Source organism: Balaenoptera physalus (assembly GCF_965194825.1).
Source record: "Balaenoptera physalus genome assembly, chromosome: 1".
Taxonomy (NCBI): Eukaryota; Metazoa; Chordata; class Mammalia; order Artiodactyla; family Balaenopteridae; genus Balaenoptera; species Balaenoptera physalus.
Window position 1 is genome coordinate 170,437,232 of NC_138882.1, and position 17,050 is coordinate 170,454,281.

The 17,050-nt window shown below is 40.1% G+C and overlaps 2 protein-coding genes across 13 annotated transcripts in view; one reads left to right on the plus strand and one right to left on the minus strand.

The window, feature by feature from the left end:
- RBBP4 (RB binding protein 4, chromatin remodeling factor) overlaps positions 1 to 16,147 on the minus strand; it is a 17,610-nt gene extending 1,463 nt beyond the window's left edge. The window contains exons 1-12 of one of the 5 annotated variants that reach the window (XR_014250458.1): positions 15,985 to 16,139; positions 15,277 to 15,424; positions 12,146 to 12,291; positions 5,694 to 5,867; positions 5,205 to 5,320; positions 4,931 to 5,091; positions 4,708 to 4,834; positions 4,193 to 4,270; positions 3,384 to 3,460; positions 2,885 to 2,942; positions 2,685 to 2,795; positions 1,817 to 1,967 (exon numbers count right to left, since the gene is read on the minus strand). Coding sequence is in view for 3 of the 5 variants with exons in the window: in XM_082411558.1 (XP_082267684.1) it covers positions 2,685 to 2,795; positions 2,885 to 2,942; positions 3,384 to 3,460; positions 4,193 to 4,270; positions 4,708 to 4,834; positions 4,931 to 5,091; positions 5,205 to 5,320; positions 5,694 to 5,867; positions 12,146 to 12,291; positions 15,277 to 15,424; positions 15,865 to 16,000 (1,332 nt within the window). In the remaining 2 variants the exon portion in view is untranslated. Of the gene's footprint in view, positions 1 to 1,816; positions 1,968 to 2,684; positions 2,796 to 2,884; positions 2,943 to 3,383; positions 3,461 to 4,192; positions 4,271 to 4,707; positions 4,835 to 4,930; positions 5,092 to 5,204; positions 5,321 to 5,693; positions 5,868 to 12,145; positions 12,292 to 15,276; positions 15,425 to 15,864 lie in introns of all 5 variants that reach the window. The other 4 variants (XR_014250459.1, XM_082411558.1, XM_082411557.1 and 1 more) reach the window with 4 other exon arrangements.
- A 164-nt stretch (positions 16,148 to 16,311) lies between these two features.
- Positions 16,312 to 17,050, plus strand: part of ZBTB8OS (zinc finger and BTB domain containing 8 opposite strand) — a 78,606-nt gene continuing 77,867 nt past the window's right edge. For 2 of the 8 annotated variants that reach the window (XM_082412005.1, XM_082412012.1), the window contains exon 1: positions 16,742 to 16,892. In XM_082412005.1, coding sequence (XP_082268131.1) covers positions 16,796 to 16,892 — 97 coding nt within the window. In that variant the 5' untranslated portion in view covers positions 16,742 to 16,795. Of the gene's footprint in view, positions 16,404 to 16,527; positions 16,660 to 16,734; positions 16,897 to 17,050 lie in introns of those variants that run through there. The other 6 variants (XM_082412010.1, XM_082412006.1, XM_082412007.1 and 3 more) reach the window with 6 other exon arrangements.

Genomic DNA, 17,050 nt, shown 5'->3' on the forward strand with positions numbered 1-17,050 from the left:
TTGCCTAGTACTGGGTGGACTGGAGGCAAATGGGAGGGATGGCTACTGGGTGTGGGGTTTCCTTCTGGGGTAACTGACTGTAGTGATGGTTGCACAATTCTGTGACTGCACTGCAAAAACCATGTTCCACATCTCAATTTATAAATATTTTAAAAAGAGAAACTGTTCTTGCATAAAATAAACTCTACTTGTACTACTTGATGAAACACCCATATCCAAGAGCATCTTAAACATAGAAACCACTTTCACTTGGGCAAAATTTACTGTTCTTAGTATCTACTATGCACTTAGTATCACTAGGGTAGGTGCTACAGAGGATGGGATAGTCTTAGCTTACAATCTGACTACAGGGACAAACAATGTATACAATTATGTGAGTAGTCTGACAACAAAAGTGTGGTATCTTCTCCCCTGACACCGATGGGGTGTCCAACAACTCAGTTCAGTCCTGATGCTGACCACCTGGAGGTAGCACTGTGACCAAGGGCTCAATCCCACAAGACTACCCTCACTTCAGCAGAGGCCAGTGTCAAGCCCTGAGTGCCCAGGCTACCCGAGTACTCCTGCCCAACTTGGCTATAAATTTTCTCACAGCCCCCCCCAACCCCGCCAGGTTTGATGATTTGCTGGAATGATTCACAGAACTCAGGAAAGCACTTTACTGGTTTATTATAAAGATTATAACTCAGGAATGGCCAAATGGAAGAGATGCACAGGGCAAGGTGGGGATGGAGCACAGAGCTTCCACACCCCTCTGGTGGCACTGATATATTCACCAACCCAGAAGCTCATGAAATCGAAAGTTTTTTATGGAGCTTTCCCAAGAGTTTTTATAGGGGCCCCCTTAAGTTACCTCCTTAGCCTGAACTCAGGTGTGGCCAAAAGGAGCTACTTATAAATAGCAACAGAGACTCCTACAACTCAGGAAATCCCAAGGGTTTTAGGAACTCTGTGCCAGGAACCTGGACAAAGACCAAATGCTTACTACTTATTATATCACAATAATTCTTAAAAAAACCCAAAACAAACAGCCTCCCCCCCCCCCCAAAACGGAGTAAAGTAACAACCTGGACTGGAGGTGATGGCCTTGAAGGTGATGTAGCTTAATCTCCTACAACATTCCCATGGCAACTACTAAAATACCTTTCATTGACAGGCTATCTAAGGCAGCCCATTTCACTTTCTTGTTAGAACTCTAATATTTTATATTAATTTTGTGTGGGTATGTTACAAGGAAAAGGATAAAGTGGATTTTCTGTTAATACATGAAACAAATCCTTATTATAAAAAATTATAATACAGAAAGGTATAAAGAAGAAAACAAGAATTCTCTAAACATACCAACCACATTTTGGCAAACAGCCTTCTATTAAATAGTTACATATAATTAAACATAAGACTAGACACCCAAATTTTAATAAGAGGGATTCTATCATGCTGTTCTATAATCTGCTTTTTTCCTACTTATTAGCATATCATGAATAGCTTATAAAACTAAGTATACTTCATTCTGATACATAATATTCCAAAGTATCGATGCAGTATATAATGTGTTAATCTCATAGGCCACAAATACTCCCATTTTATTTCTTTATTTTTGATTAATAGGGCTATTCCATAAGAAAGTTCTGAATATCAAAATTTTTTTCCCTCATGTTGAGCCAAAAACTCACCTTTGGAGTTTCTTCCTGGCTCTAGATCTACTCTGAGACACCAAAAGTTTCTTTTGAATTATTTTCATTTATTAGGCTACCGTCACTTAAAAGTCATGCAGTTGTTTTGTACATTGTGGTAAAAGACACATAACAAAATTTACCATCGTAACCATTTATAACTGTACAGTTCAGTGGCATTAAGTCCATTCACACTGTGTGCAGCTATCACCACCATCCATCTCCAGAAGGCAACTGTTTCTTGTATTGCTACATATCAGATATTACAGTTGCTTTTATTAAATTCCAAGTGCTCTGAAAATTCAAAGAAGGGTGATCACCTTCAATTGGGGTATAAAGGCAGGGAATGTTTTTGACATCTAGGCAAGTTTCATGAAGAAATGGTACTCTTTGATGCTGTGACATTGCAGGAGGAACTGTGCTAGGCATGTTCATAAGTAATTTCAAGGGAATGATCATTCCTAAAGATTCGACTGCTAGCAAAGAGGGAGAAACAGGAGGCAAGCCAACAATTAGGAGGTTATTGCAATAGCCCAGCAAGTAGTAGTGAGAACCTGACCAAAAAACTAGGTGTGGAATAGAAACAGGAAAGTTGGTTATATCTGTTTGTAAGTTGAGTAAAGACAGGAGAAACACTGCAGAGATCAACAATATAAAATCTGATAAGTGAACCGCACCTAGAGGTGAACAGACAATAGAGGAAGACCTGAATTTTCAAGTCTAGTGAGCTGGGGAGACATTGAAGCCATATAGAAAACAAAAAGTCAGGAGGTGAGGGGAGTAAGGAAAGGAAGGAGAAAATAAAAGATCAGTTTTGTTTAGTTGAGTTCGAGATACCAGTGAGACAACTTGATAAAGTTAAAGGGTAGGCAGCTGAAAATGATAATGTGCAGGCAAGTCACACTTGGGAGTAAACTGAACAGAGTTGCCAGTTGTACTGATGAAGTATATAAATATGAAGTGATACTAGGTCTCATTTATCTAAACTCGCCCAAATAAAGAAACACTTACCATTTGCCAAACTTGCATGATATTGTCTTCTGATACAGAACAAATCACCCAAGGTTCATTGGGATTCCAGGAGAAATCAGATATCTTGGCAGTGTGACCACCATGAATAAACTGAAAGAGGAAGGAAAACAGAGATGAAAAGCAGACAGAGGACAATAAATCACAAACTATTTCAGTTCTGCTCAATATCTGTAACATACCAACAACTCTGGTGGCCCATCTTCTGCATCTTCCGGGGATTGTTCCTCTCCAATTTTACTAGCACAAAAAGATTTTCAGAAGTTAAAACAGGGACTTCCCTGGTGGCACAGTGGTTAAGAATCCGCCTGCCAATGCAGGGGACACGGGTTCAATCCCTGGTCCAGGAAGATCCCACATACCGCGGAGCAACTAAGCCCGCGAGCCACAACTACTGAGCCCATGTGTAGCTGCTGCAACTACTGAAGCCCTCACGCCTGGAGCCTGTGCTCCGCAACAAGAGAAGCCACTGCAATGAGAAGCCCGCGCACCACAACGAAGAGTAGCCTCCACTTGCCGCAACTAGAGAAAGCCCGTGCGCAGCAACGAAGACCCAACGCAGCCAAAAATAAATAACTTTTTAAAAAAGAAAAAAAAAAAAAAGTTAAAACAGATTTACCTTGAGTAATTCTTCAAAGTGTAAGAAAATAACTCCACAAAGAGTAAATTAACAAGACTTACCTTAAATCCCAGACATTCAGTCTGCGATCAGTACCACTGGAAGCCAAAATAGTCTCATTGTGAGGCGACCACTGAACCTATATATAAGAAAAAAGCCATCAATTAGAAAATTGAGAGGAAAAAATCTAACATTAGATTTAACAATTTAACCCATTACTAGACCCAGGATATCAGCTTTTGTTCTATTTCATATTTTTGAAGATCTCATTTATTCTTATTGTCTAATTCCAGCTTCTAGCCAAATGTCATCCAGTGCTGACCTAAGAACTAAAGTACAGATCACACACAAAATAATTATTTACCCAAGTACTTATAATGAATTCAGTATTACACATAGGACTGACTGCAAAGACTATAATGTACTCCTCACAGTGCCCTTGCATTAAGCTTCCAACATAATGTAACAATTATTTCTTGAACTGAGTCAGAGGGCTTTGCATATGGAGCTTAATTAAACGGATGAGGCAGAAAACATGGAGTCAGTACTTTAGGAATGAACTGTGAAATTAACAGATACAGCAAGTTTTAAAGGATAAAGGAGTGGAAATAAGGGAAGAGACAAGCGTCAGGAACAAGGCTGATAAAATAATCAGGCACTAAGTTTAATACCTCAAGAGTGTAGGTGACAAATGATCAGTTTGAGAAAGTATAGAAATAATGGAGGGAAAACAATCCCAATTCATACAGAGATCAGCATAGGCATAAAGAAGATTTTTATTACTTATAGCAATGGGATAAGGCACAAGTGTGCCCACTCCCACACTCAGATTTCCCTTGGGGCGGGGGGAAGGAGCATTAGTTTCTCTCACCTGGAATATTTCATCCTTATGTGATTCAAAGGAATGCAACTTAAGTTTCAGGTTTCTCAGATCCCACAAGGCAACAGTCTACATACAAAAAGGAAAGCAAGTGCAATCAATAAAATTTTTTTATTGAGAAAAAGAAAATCCATAACTAAAAGATCTCTGTGCATTCAAAAGAAGCCAGAGAGGGACTTCCCTGGTGGTCCAGTGGTAAAGAATCCGCCTTCCAATGCAGGGGACGCGGGTTCGATTCCCCGGTCGGGAAACGAAGATCCCACATGCTGCAGGGCAAGTAGGCCCGTGCAGCACAACTACTGACCTCGCACGCCTCAACTAGAGAGCCATGCACCACAACTAGAGAAGAGAAAACCCGCGCGCCACAACTGGAGAGAAGCCCGCGCGCCACAACGAAAGATTCTGTGTGCCACAACTAAGACCCGACACAGCCAAATAAATAAATATTAACAAAAGAAGCCAGAGAAATCCACCCTATGTTTTCTTGGAGAATAAATCACACTGACCTTGTCAGCTGATCCTGTGGCAAGAATGAACTCACTATAAGGATTGAAAGAAAGGCAGTTCACTTCAGCAGTGTGAGCATCAACTGAGTGGCTTGGTTTGGAAGTATTGTTTGAACGAGTATCCCAGCTTTAGTAAAAGAGAAAAAACAGGAAAAAGGCTTGAAATGGGTAACTAAATATAAAACTTAGATAATATATTGAGAAAAAAATGGATTCTACTCACATCATAAGTTTCTGATCATCAGCAACTGACCCAAACAGAGACTCATGGAGCAGATGCCAGGAGACGTCTTCTACTACTGCTGTATGCCCTGTAAAGATGGTCTTCGCATCCACAACTTTTCCTTCCTTTGGAACAGCACTGATGTCCCATAGGCAGATAGTCTTAAATGAAAAATTAACTATTATATAAAAGGGTCTCACTTCCCGACACACCCCAGAGGAAAAAAACTGATATAAATAGCCCAGATTTGCTTCAAAATGGAAAGGATACGCACATGGTCATCTGAAGCACTAAGTAAGTGCCCACTGAGATTTGGGTTCCAAGAAAGCCCGTAGCCTTCCTTCTGATGTCCACGGAGACGCAAGTCTGGGTTGCACTCTCCAGAAGGGTCTACAAAGTAACAGACACATCAAGACTATCCAGTCCACTTCCTCTTTGGATCTACTAAGTATAATGGAATTTTTATCAAGAGGTCTAAAGCTCTTACTTTTTATGAGACATACAGCCCCCATTATGACCAAATAGATAATGCTTGAGAGCTGCACATTCTATCCTATGTAAAAAAGCATTTTTTTTTCCCCACGTAGGGAAGAAGGATGAAGGAAGAGTACCCACACATATCAATATAAGTCACAAGATGTTAAGTTATACAAAGAATAACAAGCAATTAAAATTGAGAGAAGCAAAAAAAAAAAAAATTGAGAGAAGCAATGTATCCCCACAGTGACTCATCATTTGTATTTGAATCGAAGAGGGCAAGTACCTGGTTTAGAAGGATGTTTCGTATAGTCAAAAACAAGAACATCACTGGATGGAGTCTTTGTGGCAATGATGCAAGGGTTCTGGGGCATATAGCGTGCCCTGTTTACTTCTCCTTCATGGTTGATCTTGATTTCTATTTCAATTTTTCCACTAACCGAGCCAAAACCTCCAAATTCTGTAAATACGATAAATTAATTGCAAATGAGGACAAAGCAAGAGCTACTCTATGTCACTCCAAGTATGACACAGGCAAGGCTTTTAATCAACGAACTGGTGTAATACTAGAAGCGATCTAAACATTTGTTAGCAGTATAAAGTGTGTTCACATTCCTTATTTCATTTGATTCTTACCATAACCCTACAGCGTAGGGAAGAGTTATTATCTCCAAAAATTTTACACGAGGGCTTCCCTGGTGGCGCAGTGGTTAAGAATCCACCTGCCAATGCAGGGGACAGGGGTTCGAGCCCTGGGCCGGGAAGATCCCACATGCCACGGAGCAACTAAGCCTGTGTGCCACAACTACTGAGCCTGTGCTCTAGAGCCCGTGAGCCACAACTACTGAGCCCGCGAGCCTAGAGCCCGTGCTCCGCAACAAGAGAAGCCACAGCAATGAAAAGCCTGAACAATGCAACGAAGAGTAGCCCCCACTTGTCAACTAGAGAAAGCCCGCGCGCAGCAACAGAGACCCAACGCAGCCAAAAATAAAAAATAAAAAAACAGAAAAATAAAAATTTTACACCAGAAAAGAGAAGCTCAGAGGACCTACCTTAATTTGTTTATGGTGACTTGACTATGGCAGAACCTAAACTGAATCCCTATTTTTCTGATCCCTAGCCTGGTACTTTCAGCTACACCTACAATGATTTAGGTAATAATATACCTAATAAGTATTACATTACTATCTAAAAGTAAGGAACACTATTGACTCCACTTCAAAAATTCTCACTAAGTGGCTTTCAAGCCTCACTTAAACTATCAAAAAGAATGTGCTCAATCAATAAAATCTAAGTTACTGTTTTAAAGAATATCAAGTACACAGTGTGCTAGGTACTAAAGAGTCCCTTTTACTATTAATTTGAAACTCTAGTTTGGGATGACCTTTCTGAAATAGTGTCACATCTTTCCTCACACCAGTGAGGAAAAACAGAGCCACAACAGCTGGTTCTACTTTCCTGACCTCCCACTTACACTTGCCAACCAGAGTCCTTGGTTGAAATAAACCAGGTAGGCAAGGACTAGACAAAAACATTTTTTATTCATATTTGACTACTGTATGCACTTACAGAATTCTCCCAAGTACCATTATAAAATGTATAACAATATAATTTGTGATTATGTAAATCTTGGCAAAGCAATATTTAAACAAAGGTAGTTAATAAGTAGCCAAAGAATTACAGAAGGCAGCATGATAAGGTACCTGAGTTAAGAGTCAGGCCATGGCATAACTGACTCTGCCACTTACTATCTTGGTGATTTTGGTGAAGGCCTTCAATTTCTCTGAACCTCAAATACCTTACCCATAAAACAAAGTTATGAGAGTAACTTGTAGATGAAAATGACACTCTGAAGGACAAAAATCTTTTCACAAAGCAGAGACATAGTTGGGTAATATAATTAGCAGGTAACTTTCAACCTCAAAATAACTTTATAAGTTGAAAAGCAGTAGTTTAAACAAGCTAAAAACCTAGAAACAGTTCAAAATAGACTCTAAAAGAGAAAAAAAAACCAAACACATTAAACAATTTTTTCCCCAGAATTCTAGACCACAAGTATCTACAATGTAAAAAAAGAAGGCATGATTAGGATATGTGATCTCAAAGAACTTTTAGTCCAAACACAGGGAGATAAGATAAGCACACAATTATAGATGACTATGACAAAAAAGAATAATTGCCAGAAAAGAGATACCAACAAGGAAAGAGCAATAGCTGGCATGGAGCCCACAGAGCAAGGGGTAACTGTTATATAATGTGGGTTATTTCAGTATCAGCTATATACTACTAATCAGAAGGGCCCCCCCTAACTGTAGTTGAAGTACAGTAATAAGAAATCAGCTTAGAGGATTCATAATTGAGATTTATGAAGATGAGGATTTATCTATTTAACAAATAGAGATTCCCCAAGTTGAAGGTGATACGCAAAAGGCCAAATCTGATGTAGGAAAGAAAGACTGAGGTAGCAATGTACAATAAAGTGAATGACTATCAAGGTCTAACTATATTGCTATTTTGTTTGCTTCTCTCCATATAAAATACTATTTAAAAAGACTGAGACATAACAATATAGTAAAAGTGTCTAGCCTGATGAATTTTTACATATGCATATTATCAGGGGAACTACCACACAGATAAAAATATGGAACATCTCCAGCCCTCTCTCATCCTCCCGCAAGGCACCACTGTGTCCCTCCCAACCAATGCTGCCTGACAAACTAGATAACCGGCATTCTAATTTCTACCACCGTGCCATTTTTTGAGTTCATAAACATTTTGAAACTAAGAGGAATAAGTTGTAACATCTTGAGTCAAATATTCCATTATTTCATCATGATTTAGTAATAGTTTATTATATATTGAGGCAAAAGACTAAAGATTACTTAAAAACAAACGCCGCCCCCCAAACCCATTCCCCAAATAAGTTGCTAAAAATAAATCTGTTGATATTTGAAGATCCTGGTAACAGAGTCTGAAGTAAACTTTTAAACCTAATCTATTTTCAGGCTTAAAATGTGACCACAGCCAGGCTGAATCTAATATAAACACACAAATTCTTTTTAATGTCAAAACAAGCCTAAGCCAGTTTTTAGTTCTTTCTCTTTGAAAGTTTAATGATCTTTTGAAGCTGTCTGCCACCAAGTACCTCAAACCAAATGGGGTCAAGTAGATGGTAATCAGTTACAATAGTTCAATCTGAGAGTCCAGGACATTTCATCTGAGAGCAAGGAGGGACTAGGAAGCTATCTATCTAACAACAACCCAAGAAGCTTTAAGAGACATTAGTATGTATCTACTTCCACCACTGTTGAGACCACATGGAGAGCACCTGTCCCGCTTTAAGCACCAAGCTTGTTCAGTCATCCGAGGGTGATTTGAAGGACGAAGGAGAGGTAAAAGGAAGAGAAAAGGAAGGAATGGGAGCTGATATGCTATGTAACCTTAGGGCAAGTTACAAAACAACTGTAAGTATTGATTTCCTTGTGAGGATTGAATAGGGCGAAATAGAGTCATACAAATATATCACACATATTACTGGTATTTTTCATAGTTCCTCTAATTGTTAAGTATTAGTAAGGGGGATAAAGGTATCATCAGAACATAAAAGTAAATTGGTTTGATGCCACTCAAAAAACTCAGTTACCAGAAAGAGACTGGAGTGTATGTTAAAAGATGCCATTTCAAAAACCAGGGAAGACTTACATGAGGAATCTAAAAAAGAATACAAATGAATCTATATACAAAACAGAAACAGACTCACAGACATAGAAAACAAACTGATGGTTACCAAAGGGGAGGGGTTGAGGGGGATAAACTAGGAGTATGGGATTAATAGATACAAACTACTATACATAAAATAGATAAGCAACAAGGATTTACTGTATACTCAATATCTTGTAGTAACCTATAATGGAATATAAAAAAAACCAAAAAAACCCCCAAAACCCAGTGAATCACTATGCCGAACACCTGAAACTAACACAATATTGTAAATCAACTATACTTAAAACAACAACAAAAACAGTGAAGAAAATGGATTAGTCAGCAAATGGCATTAAAAAAAAAATTGCTAACCACTTAGAAAAAAAGCTCGTTTTCCTATTTCACCTCTAAAACCAAAACAAATACAAGAAAGATTAAAGTTTTAATGGTCAAAACATAAAAGTACCAGAAAACAACAGCTAACTATTTTAAAATCTTGGAATGAAGGCCTTTCAATGAATGACAAAATCTGAAGGACACCAGAGGAAAGCTGGATAATTTAAAATTCAAAGCTTCTAAACTAAATAGGACTCAAAATTATAAAATAAAGAGGAAAAAAATTACCTATAACCTATTAGGTTAGGGATAACTTACCTTATATATAGAGATAACTCAAAAGAAAAAATGAGCGAAAAACATAAATAGGCAGCTCAAGAGAGAGACAGACAAAACACAAATATTTTAAAATAGGTCCAACATCACGAATAACTTAAAAAGCAAAGTAGGGAATTCCCTGGCAGTCCAGTGGTTAGGACTCCGTGCTTTCACTGCTGAGGGCACGGGTTTGATCCCTGGTCGAGGAACTAAGATCCTGCAAGCAGCGTGGTGCAGCCATTAAAGGAAAAAGAAAAAAGCAAAGTAAAATAAGAGTGTAGTATTACATTCAATGTTGGCAAAGGCATGCAGAAACAGACATCAATACATCTGCTATTGGTGAAATTGTGAATCTTTCTTTGGAGGGCAACTTAGCAGTACCAATTATAACTGAAAATGTTCTTGCCATTTGATTAGCATTCCACTTAATCACTCTACAGCAAAACTATGCAAGATACATGCACAAGAACTGTTTTTGAAGCCAAAAGATTGGAAACCACTTAAATGTTAATTGAGGGATGGTTAATTATAGTATAGTATACAGCCATCAAAAAGGAGACACATCTCCATATGCTCACACAGAAAGATGTCCAAGATACACCAGGCCAGGAAAGTGTATTTTATGCTGTATTCCCAGTACCAAGAAAAATTGCCTGGCATACAGTAATACTTAATCTATTTGTTGAATGAGTGATCCAATAAATGGGATAGATAAACCATTCAAAAAACTATCAATTTAACAGCGATCCATAAGGGACAGATTTACAGGGGGAGGGGGGTTCACAGTATTTTATATTTACTTCAAAATTTTTTTTTTTTTTTTGGCTGCACTGTGAAGGCTTGCCGAATCTTAGTTCCCTGACCAGGGATCCAACCAGGGCCCCCGCAGTGAGAGCATGAGTCCTAACCACTGGACCACCAGGGAATTCCCTGCTTTATTAAAGATGATTTATTATATTACCAATCAGAATATTTGTTTTATGTCTAAATAACCAAAAGTCCTATTTAAAGACAATTTATTTAATAAAAAGGAAACAGGCTCAGAGAGGCTAAATGATTTATCCTCAAGCCACACAGCTAGTGAGCAGCCCAACAGGGTCTCAAGCCCATCTTCTGATTCTTTTTTTTTTTGATGTGGACCACTCTTAAAGTCTTTATTGAATTTGTTACAATATTGCTTCTGTTTTATGTTTCGGTTTTTTGGCCGCAAGGCATATGGGATCTTAGCTCCCCGACCAGGGATCAAACTCAAACCCCGTGCATTGGAAGGCGAAGCCTTAACCACTGGACTGCCAGGGAAGTCCCAGTCTTGATTCTTAAGTTCAGCGTTTTATCCCCTCAATCACTGATGCCTACCTAGAGAATAACTCTGTAGTAACCATAGCCTATAGTTCACACACTTGGGTCAGTGACACAAAATCATGTTTGCTGACCTTTATCCTAAGAACTTATTTTGCATTCTATATTACCCTAACCTAAATATGGAATGATCAAAAGAGTAACTGCACATTACAATCCTGGCAAGTAACTGGAACCCAAAATATCTTAGATAAAAGAATGGATTCTGCTAATCAGGAGAAATCTAAGATAAAAAACATTAAACATTCATTTTTTAGGGCAAAACTCTCAATACTGAGAGCCTATCTTCTACCTCCCAGTAATAATTTGAGTTCAAGGACAACAATAAAGGAAACCCACTCATTTCTATCTCTTCTGAAAGGGAAAAAGTATTTCATGAACAGTTATGCCCTGAGAATATCTCCTAAAAATAGGATGTAATTAAACACTCATTTAATTTTCCTACACTATATAGCAAATGCCATGGTTAAGTCATTTCTACCACTTAAACCCGGAAAGTGTAATTTAAGCCAGTGTTTTTCAACCTTTTTTTTCATTATTGCCCCTGTAAGGAACTTTGTAGGACATTTTTTCTGATATCTTGATGAAATTCCTGTGTGTTTGTTTATGCATGCTAGGTATATCTGTGCTTTAAACAGTTCAAAGAATAAGATTGTTTTCACACACACCCCCCTCTGAGAACCAATTTTCACTCCCGCAGGGGCAGTATCTCCCATGTTGAGAATGCAAGCATGCATAGCAATAATATATGGTGGATTTTTGCTTCTTTCAATTCTAGAAATTTCCCCACCACCAAATTTAGTTGAAGAAAGTTTACAGAAAAGGTACAGAACCAAGTATGTGTTAAATATGTTTTCTGACATCTAATATCTATACTGCAAAATCAGGCTTTCCAAAGCTTAGTTATCTTGTTCCTAATTTGAGAGACTACTTTATCAAACTGTACACACTCTTTATGATAATTTAGAGATATGAAAAATATAACCCATACATCATTCCTTCCTTCACCTTTAAGATTCCTACCTCCTTTTTCACTGTCGTAGTGTGAAGCATCAAACTGAGCATCATCATTAGGGAGCTGCACACTGGCTATCACAAGGTGGTTTTGTTCATCTGACGTGTGTGTCCCCAGGACAAGTCGATGAATACTGAAATCTTTCCCTTCTGGTCTGTAATAGCAATATATGGTCAGTATTCAAATCAGTACACTAAGAGAGACTACGAAGTCAGTGACATACATGTATGCACAAGGCACTATTACAACCAGGTTTTGAGAGGAAGAAGTCATTAAGAGCCACAGTTCCTACTTTTCACATATCTTCCATAGAGCTGAGTATAAGCACCACAGAGCACTTAATTTTGTAATTATTTCTTAACTTAGCCAAATATTTACAATTACTTTGAGGAAAAAGTCTGATGGAATAAGATACGAATTAACTACTCACCCTTTACAAGGAGTTGGAGGGAAAGAAACCAATTGCTGGGTATAATACCACTTTAGGTTACTTCATTAGGTTAACGTCATTAAAAGGGAAAGGAAGTAACATCAGGTAAACTAACTGTTCAAATGCTACTGAAGCACAAAGATGATTAAGATGTGATTCATATCCTCAAAAAACCAGGGACAATTAAACAGTCATATACACAAACATTTTAAACACAAGTCAACATATAATTCATGAAAAGTACCCAAGAACATGGAAATTTAGATACGAAAGATTACTTCTGGAATAAAGGACACGTTCTTAGAAGAAGTGTTACCTGAGCAGGTCTCAAAATGAGAGATAATCTAGAAGAGGGGGACAAGGGCTTTGGAAGACAGTATTCTAAGGGAAATAAGCAAAGGGGAAGATTACAAAGTGCCAGATACCACGTTAAGCATTTCACATACCTCATATCATTTAAACACCATAACAACACTCTGAAGTACTATTCTAATTTAAAGATGGCTTGGGAAAATTAAGCAACTTGCCTAATATCACAACTACCAACTAACAGAACTAGAACTGAAGTCCAAATCTGACTTTGAATGTGGGAAAACAAAGTGAGAGAGAAGGCTAGAAAGCAGATTAAAATCAGACTCTAGGGTACTGAATGCCAGCTTAAGGCATTCTGGACTCTTTACTGTAAGGAACAAAGAACCATGGAAAACTTATAAGGGACATAGCATCATTTGAGTTACCTCAGAAGGATTAATTTAACAGTGTAAAACAGAGGTTCTTCAAGCGTGGTATCAGGAACAATAGCATCAACATCATCTGGGAACTTCAGCATGCAAATTCAGAGATCCACTATAGACCTACTCAATCTGAAACTTGTGGGGGAGGCGGGGGATGGTTTGTGGTGCTCAACAATCTGTTCTGCAGGGAATTCCTTGGTTGTCCAGTGGTTAGGACTCAGCGCTTTCACTGCCATGGCCCGGGTTCAATTCCTGGTCAGGGAACTAAGATCCCGCAAGCTGCAAGGCGCGGTCAATTGAAAAAAAAAAAATCTGTTTTACAATCCCTCCAGCTGATTATGATGCCTGTTAAAGTTCTAGAACCCATGGTCTAGATGGGAAAGATGCTACACAAGAGTTGATCAGGGCTTATAAATGGACTGTCAAGTGGATAAAGGGGGAAAAACCTAAGAAATGTCAAACCAAAGTCAACTATGACAAGGAGAAATGGGAACAATAGAAAAAGTTGGGTTGGGTCCTCCATGGAAAAAATATACTCAGTTTGAAATATGTCATGTTGGGGAAGCCAATAAAATACTCTAGATAAGACAGCTGAAAATTCAGGTAGCGCTCAGAAGTTGGGTCTAGAGATAAATCAACAGAAATTCCTCTGCACAGAGTTAATAAGTGTCTACATCTTACATGAGGAAAAACAAGAAAGATAAGAGGGCTGTCAACATAAAGTTGGGGATACCCGCATTTAGAAAGTTAAAGAACCAGAGCAAGTGAGGGAGGGAAGAAGAATATTACAAAACTACAATTGTATGGTTTTTTGTTTTTGTGTTTAGAAACAAAATATGAATAAAAAAGAACACACACACACACAAACAGTAAACAGTAGATGTCAGAGATAGTTGCTTAAAGGATCCCTCATTCTAAAAAAATAAATAAGTAAATGACATTGTTATTCGAGTAGAATACCAAAAAAAAAAAAGGGAAGGATATTTGGACCAATGTCTAATACTGCAGAAAAGATTTATTTACCTAGATTCATAAAGTACAAAGCTACTAAGACTACAGCACAGATTTCAGCCTTGGGTTAATTAGTCTTATTCACTGCTTTCCAAACATAACTAATCACATTATATGAAAAACTTTTCTAGAATAACTTAGTAGTATGGGGTGGCCAATATTTGGGATCCTCTGGTCCAATAATCTGGAATCACCATTCAACTATTCTCAAGTATCCTGCCGCAAGTTCCTAAGTGGTTTGAACTGAGAACTCCTGACAGAAATGACTCCACTTATCCTGAACTCAAGTAATTCTGATGATCAGCTGAATATGGGAACTCCTGGTCATGATAAACCAGCTTCCAGCTCTAAATTTCTAAGTACTTATTAACATACTTAGGACAGATGTCGCCATTTAAAAAAAAATGCCAATGTGAAGGTAGCAGGCTCATTCTTAAGTTATTAATAACATTTATATAAAACTTGTTGAGCTGAAACGTAGACAAATAACCACAATTCGCAAATTTCTTGACTTCTAAAGACCTGAGTTTTGAAGGAATTTACTTAGTTCACATATAGAATTTTTAAATGTTGTTCTGAATGACAGGTACCATGTCACATTCATCTCTGCATTAACCAGCTACTACCAATGACTGTGAGATTCAAATTTCTTTTGTTGAAAGAATTGGACTCATCATAATACTTTTTGAAAGCTGACAAATTTTACATTACTGTTTGGTCAACTATAGTTATAATATGGCTATTCAATTCAGAATCAGATAAAGAAGACAACATGTTTTCTCTTATCAGGTAAACTGCAAAGTTGTTTTACATTTTGCCTTTTTTGGCCTAGAAAAAAAATGTCACCACTAGGTTCTGATCACGTGTCCGCTACGGGTGACTGGAGAAAGAAAAACAGGGAAAATCAATGCGAGAAATCTACACCGAGAACACAACAAAATAACGTTCAAAAGGTTCCTATCACCTGGTTACATCTGGAAGCCACTGTGCAGTTAGGCTGGGCCACTCCAGAGCGTGGGTCATCACCAAATCGTAAAGAAACGGAGTGTTCTTTTTCCATATTTTGTATTCTTCATTGATCACACGTTCTTCTACTGCGTCATCAAAGGCTGCTAAAACATTAAAAACAAATTTAAGTTAGCGACCACAAATGGAAACCGAGTAAACACTTCCGAAGCTACCGGCACGGCTCCAGAATCCCGATTCTGAAATGGAGGTTTGTCTAAATCTCCCCGAGGCGCAGGCACCAACACCGCTCTCCAGCTTCAAGGGGCCTAACTGCCGGGGTCATCCCGGCCAGACGCCGTTAGCCGCTCGGGCGACGGCGTCGGCAAGAGCACAGAACCCGCGAGGAGGCCCGAAAACCGACCCTTGCGGGTAGCGAGCGCTGCAGGGAGGACCCGGAGAGAGACAGGTAGACCGACAGGGAGCGCGGGGAGGGACCAAACACCCGCCGGGGCCCCCACCGCCACCCTCCCGCCGCTGCGCCGGGCCTCCGCTCCCGAAGACCTGGCGCGCCGTTAGCCCTCCCCGCGGGGCGATTTATCCTCACGCCTGCGATGGCGGGGACGGCACTCAGCAGAGTCCGGCCTGTCCTCACTGTTAGGCCGTGTCGAGGCCGCTACGCAAGCCCGGCACCCCCGCTCTCCTGTGGCCGCCCCGGCACCCTCACCTTCCTTGTCGGCCATGGCGGGCAGGCAAGCCGGGGGAATCGGGTTGAGCTTTGCGAGAGGGGCGGGGAGGCTGCGGGCGCTCGCTCTGCGCGCGCGGCCTCTATTGTTTCCTGCTGCCCCTGAGTGAGGGCCGACTCGCGCACCTTCGCGCCAACACCGGCCAATCGGAGCGCGTCGAGCGGCGAGGTGGGCGGGGAAGCCGCGTTCGTAGCCTATCCAGACGCGCAGAGTCGCTTGCCGCGGGGTCGAAGCGCGCGCTCCTCCCCTGCCCCCACCCGGCCCGGAGCCGACTTCCTTCGATTGCGCGCGCGCGGGGTTGGTGAGAGTGCGCCTCTCGGGGTCACGTGAGAGGTTTAGTCCTCACTCTCCTGGGGGCAGCCATTTTCTTGAAGGATGTTAAGCTAGCGATCTCTTCAAAGTAGGACTTTAGATGAGGAGTCTAAAATGTTTTCGGGTCTAGTTGTCAACTCTGGGGGTGAGGCTGCAAGAAAAGGCTTCTATCAGACCTCGAGATGTCTAATTCAAGTGTCCCTTGTTCCTAGGTCCTCCAATTTATTTGTTCCCTTAGTTCTTAGAAAGAACTATTGATGAAGCAAGCCCAGAAAATGAGGCCTTGGACTTTTAAAGATCTCCTCCAAGCGGCGGGACCTAAGACGGAAGTCTTAGGGGATTAAGTAAGTCCTCGAGAATGGAGTCCTGGTCCTTTAAGGGTGTGTGTCAAGGGGCGGAGTCCAGGGCGGAAGTTGTAAGTCCGGGCCGAAGTCCGGCTGATGAAGGGCGGAAGTTGAGTTTGGGGCCCAAGCAGCAGTCATGGCGCTGGAAAAGGAAGATATTAGAGATTACAATTTGACTGAGGAGCAGAAGGCGATCAAGGCCAAGTATCCTCCAGTCAATCGGAAGTACGAGTGTGAGTAGGTGGCTCACTTCTCTCCTTGCCGGGGGCTTCCGGCTTCCTCTTCCACTTTGCCCCATAGGGTGGCTCAGGCGTTCCCGTTTTGCCATGTATTGTAGACTTTTCTGTACTTCTCTGGGGAACGCTGAAGGCTAAAGCCGTCTGGTCTGAGA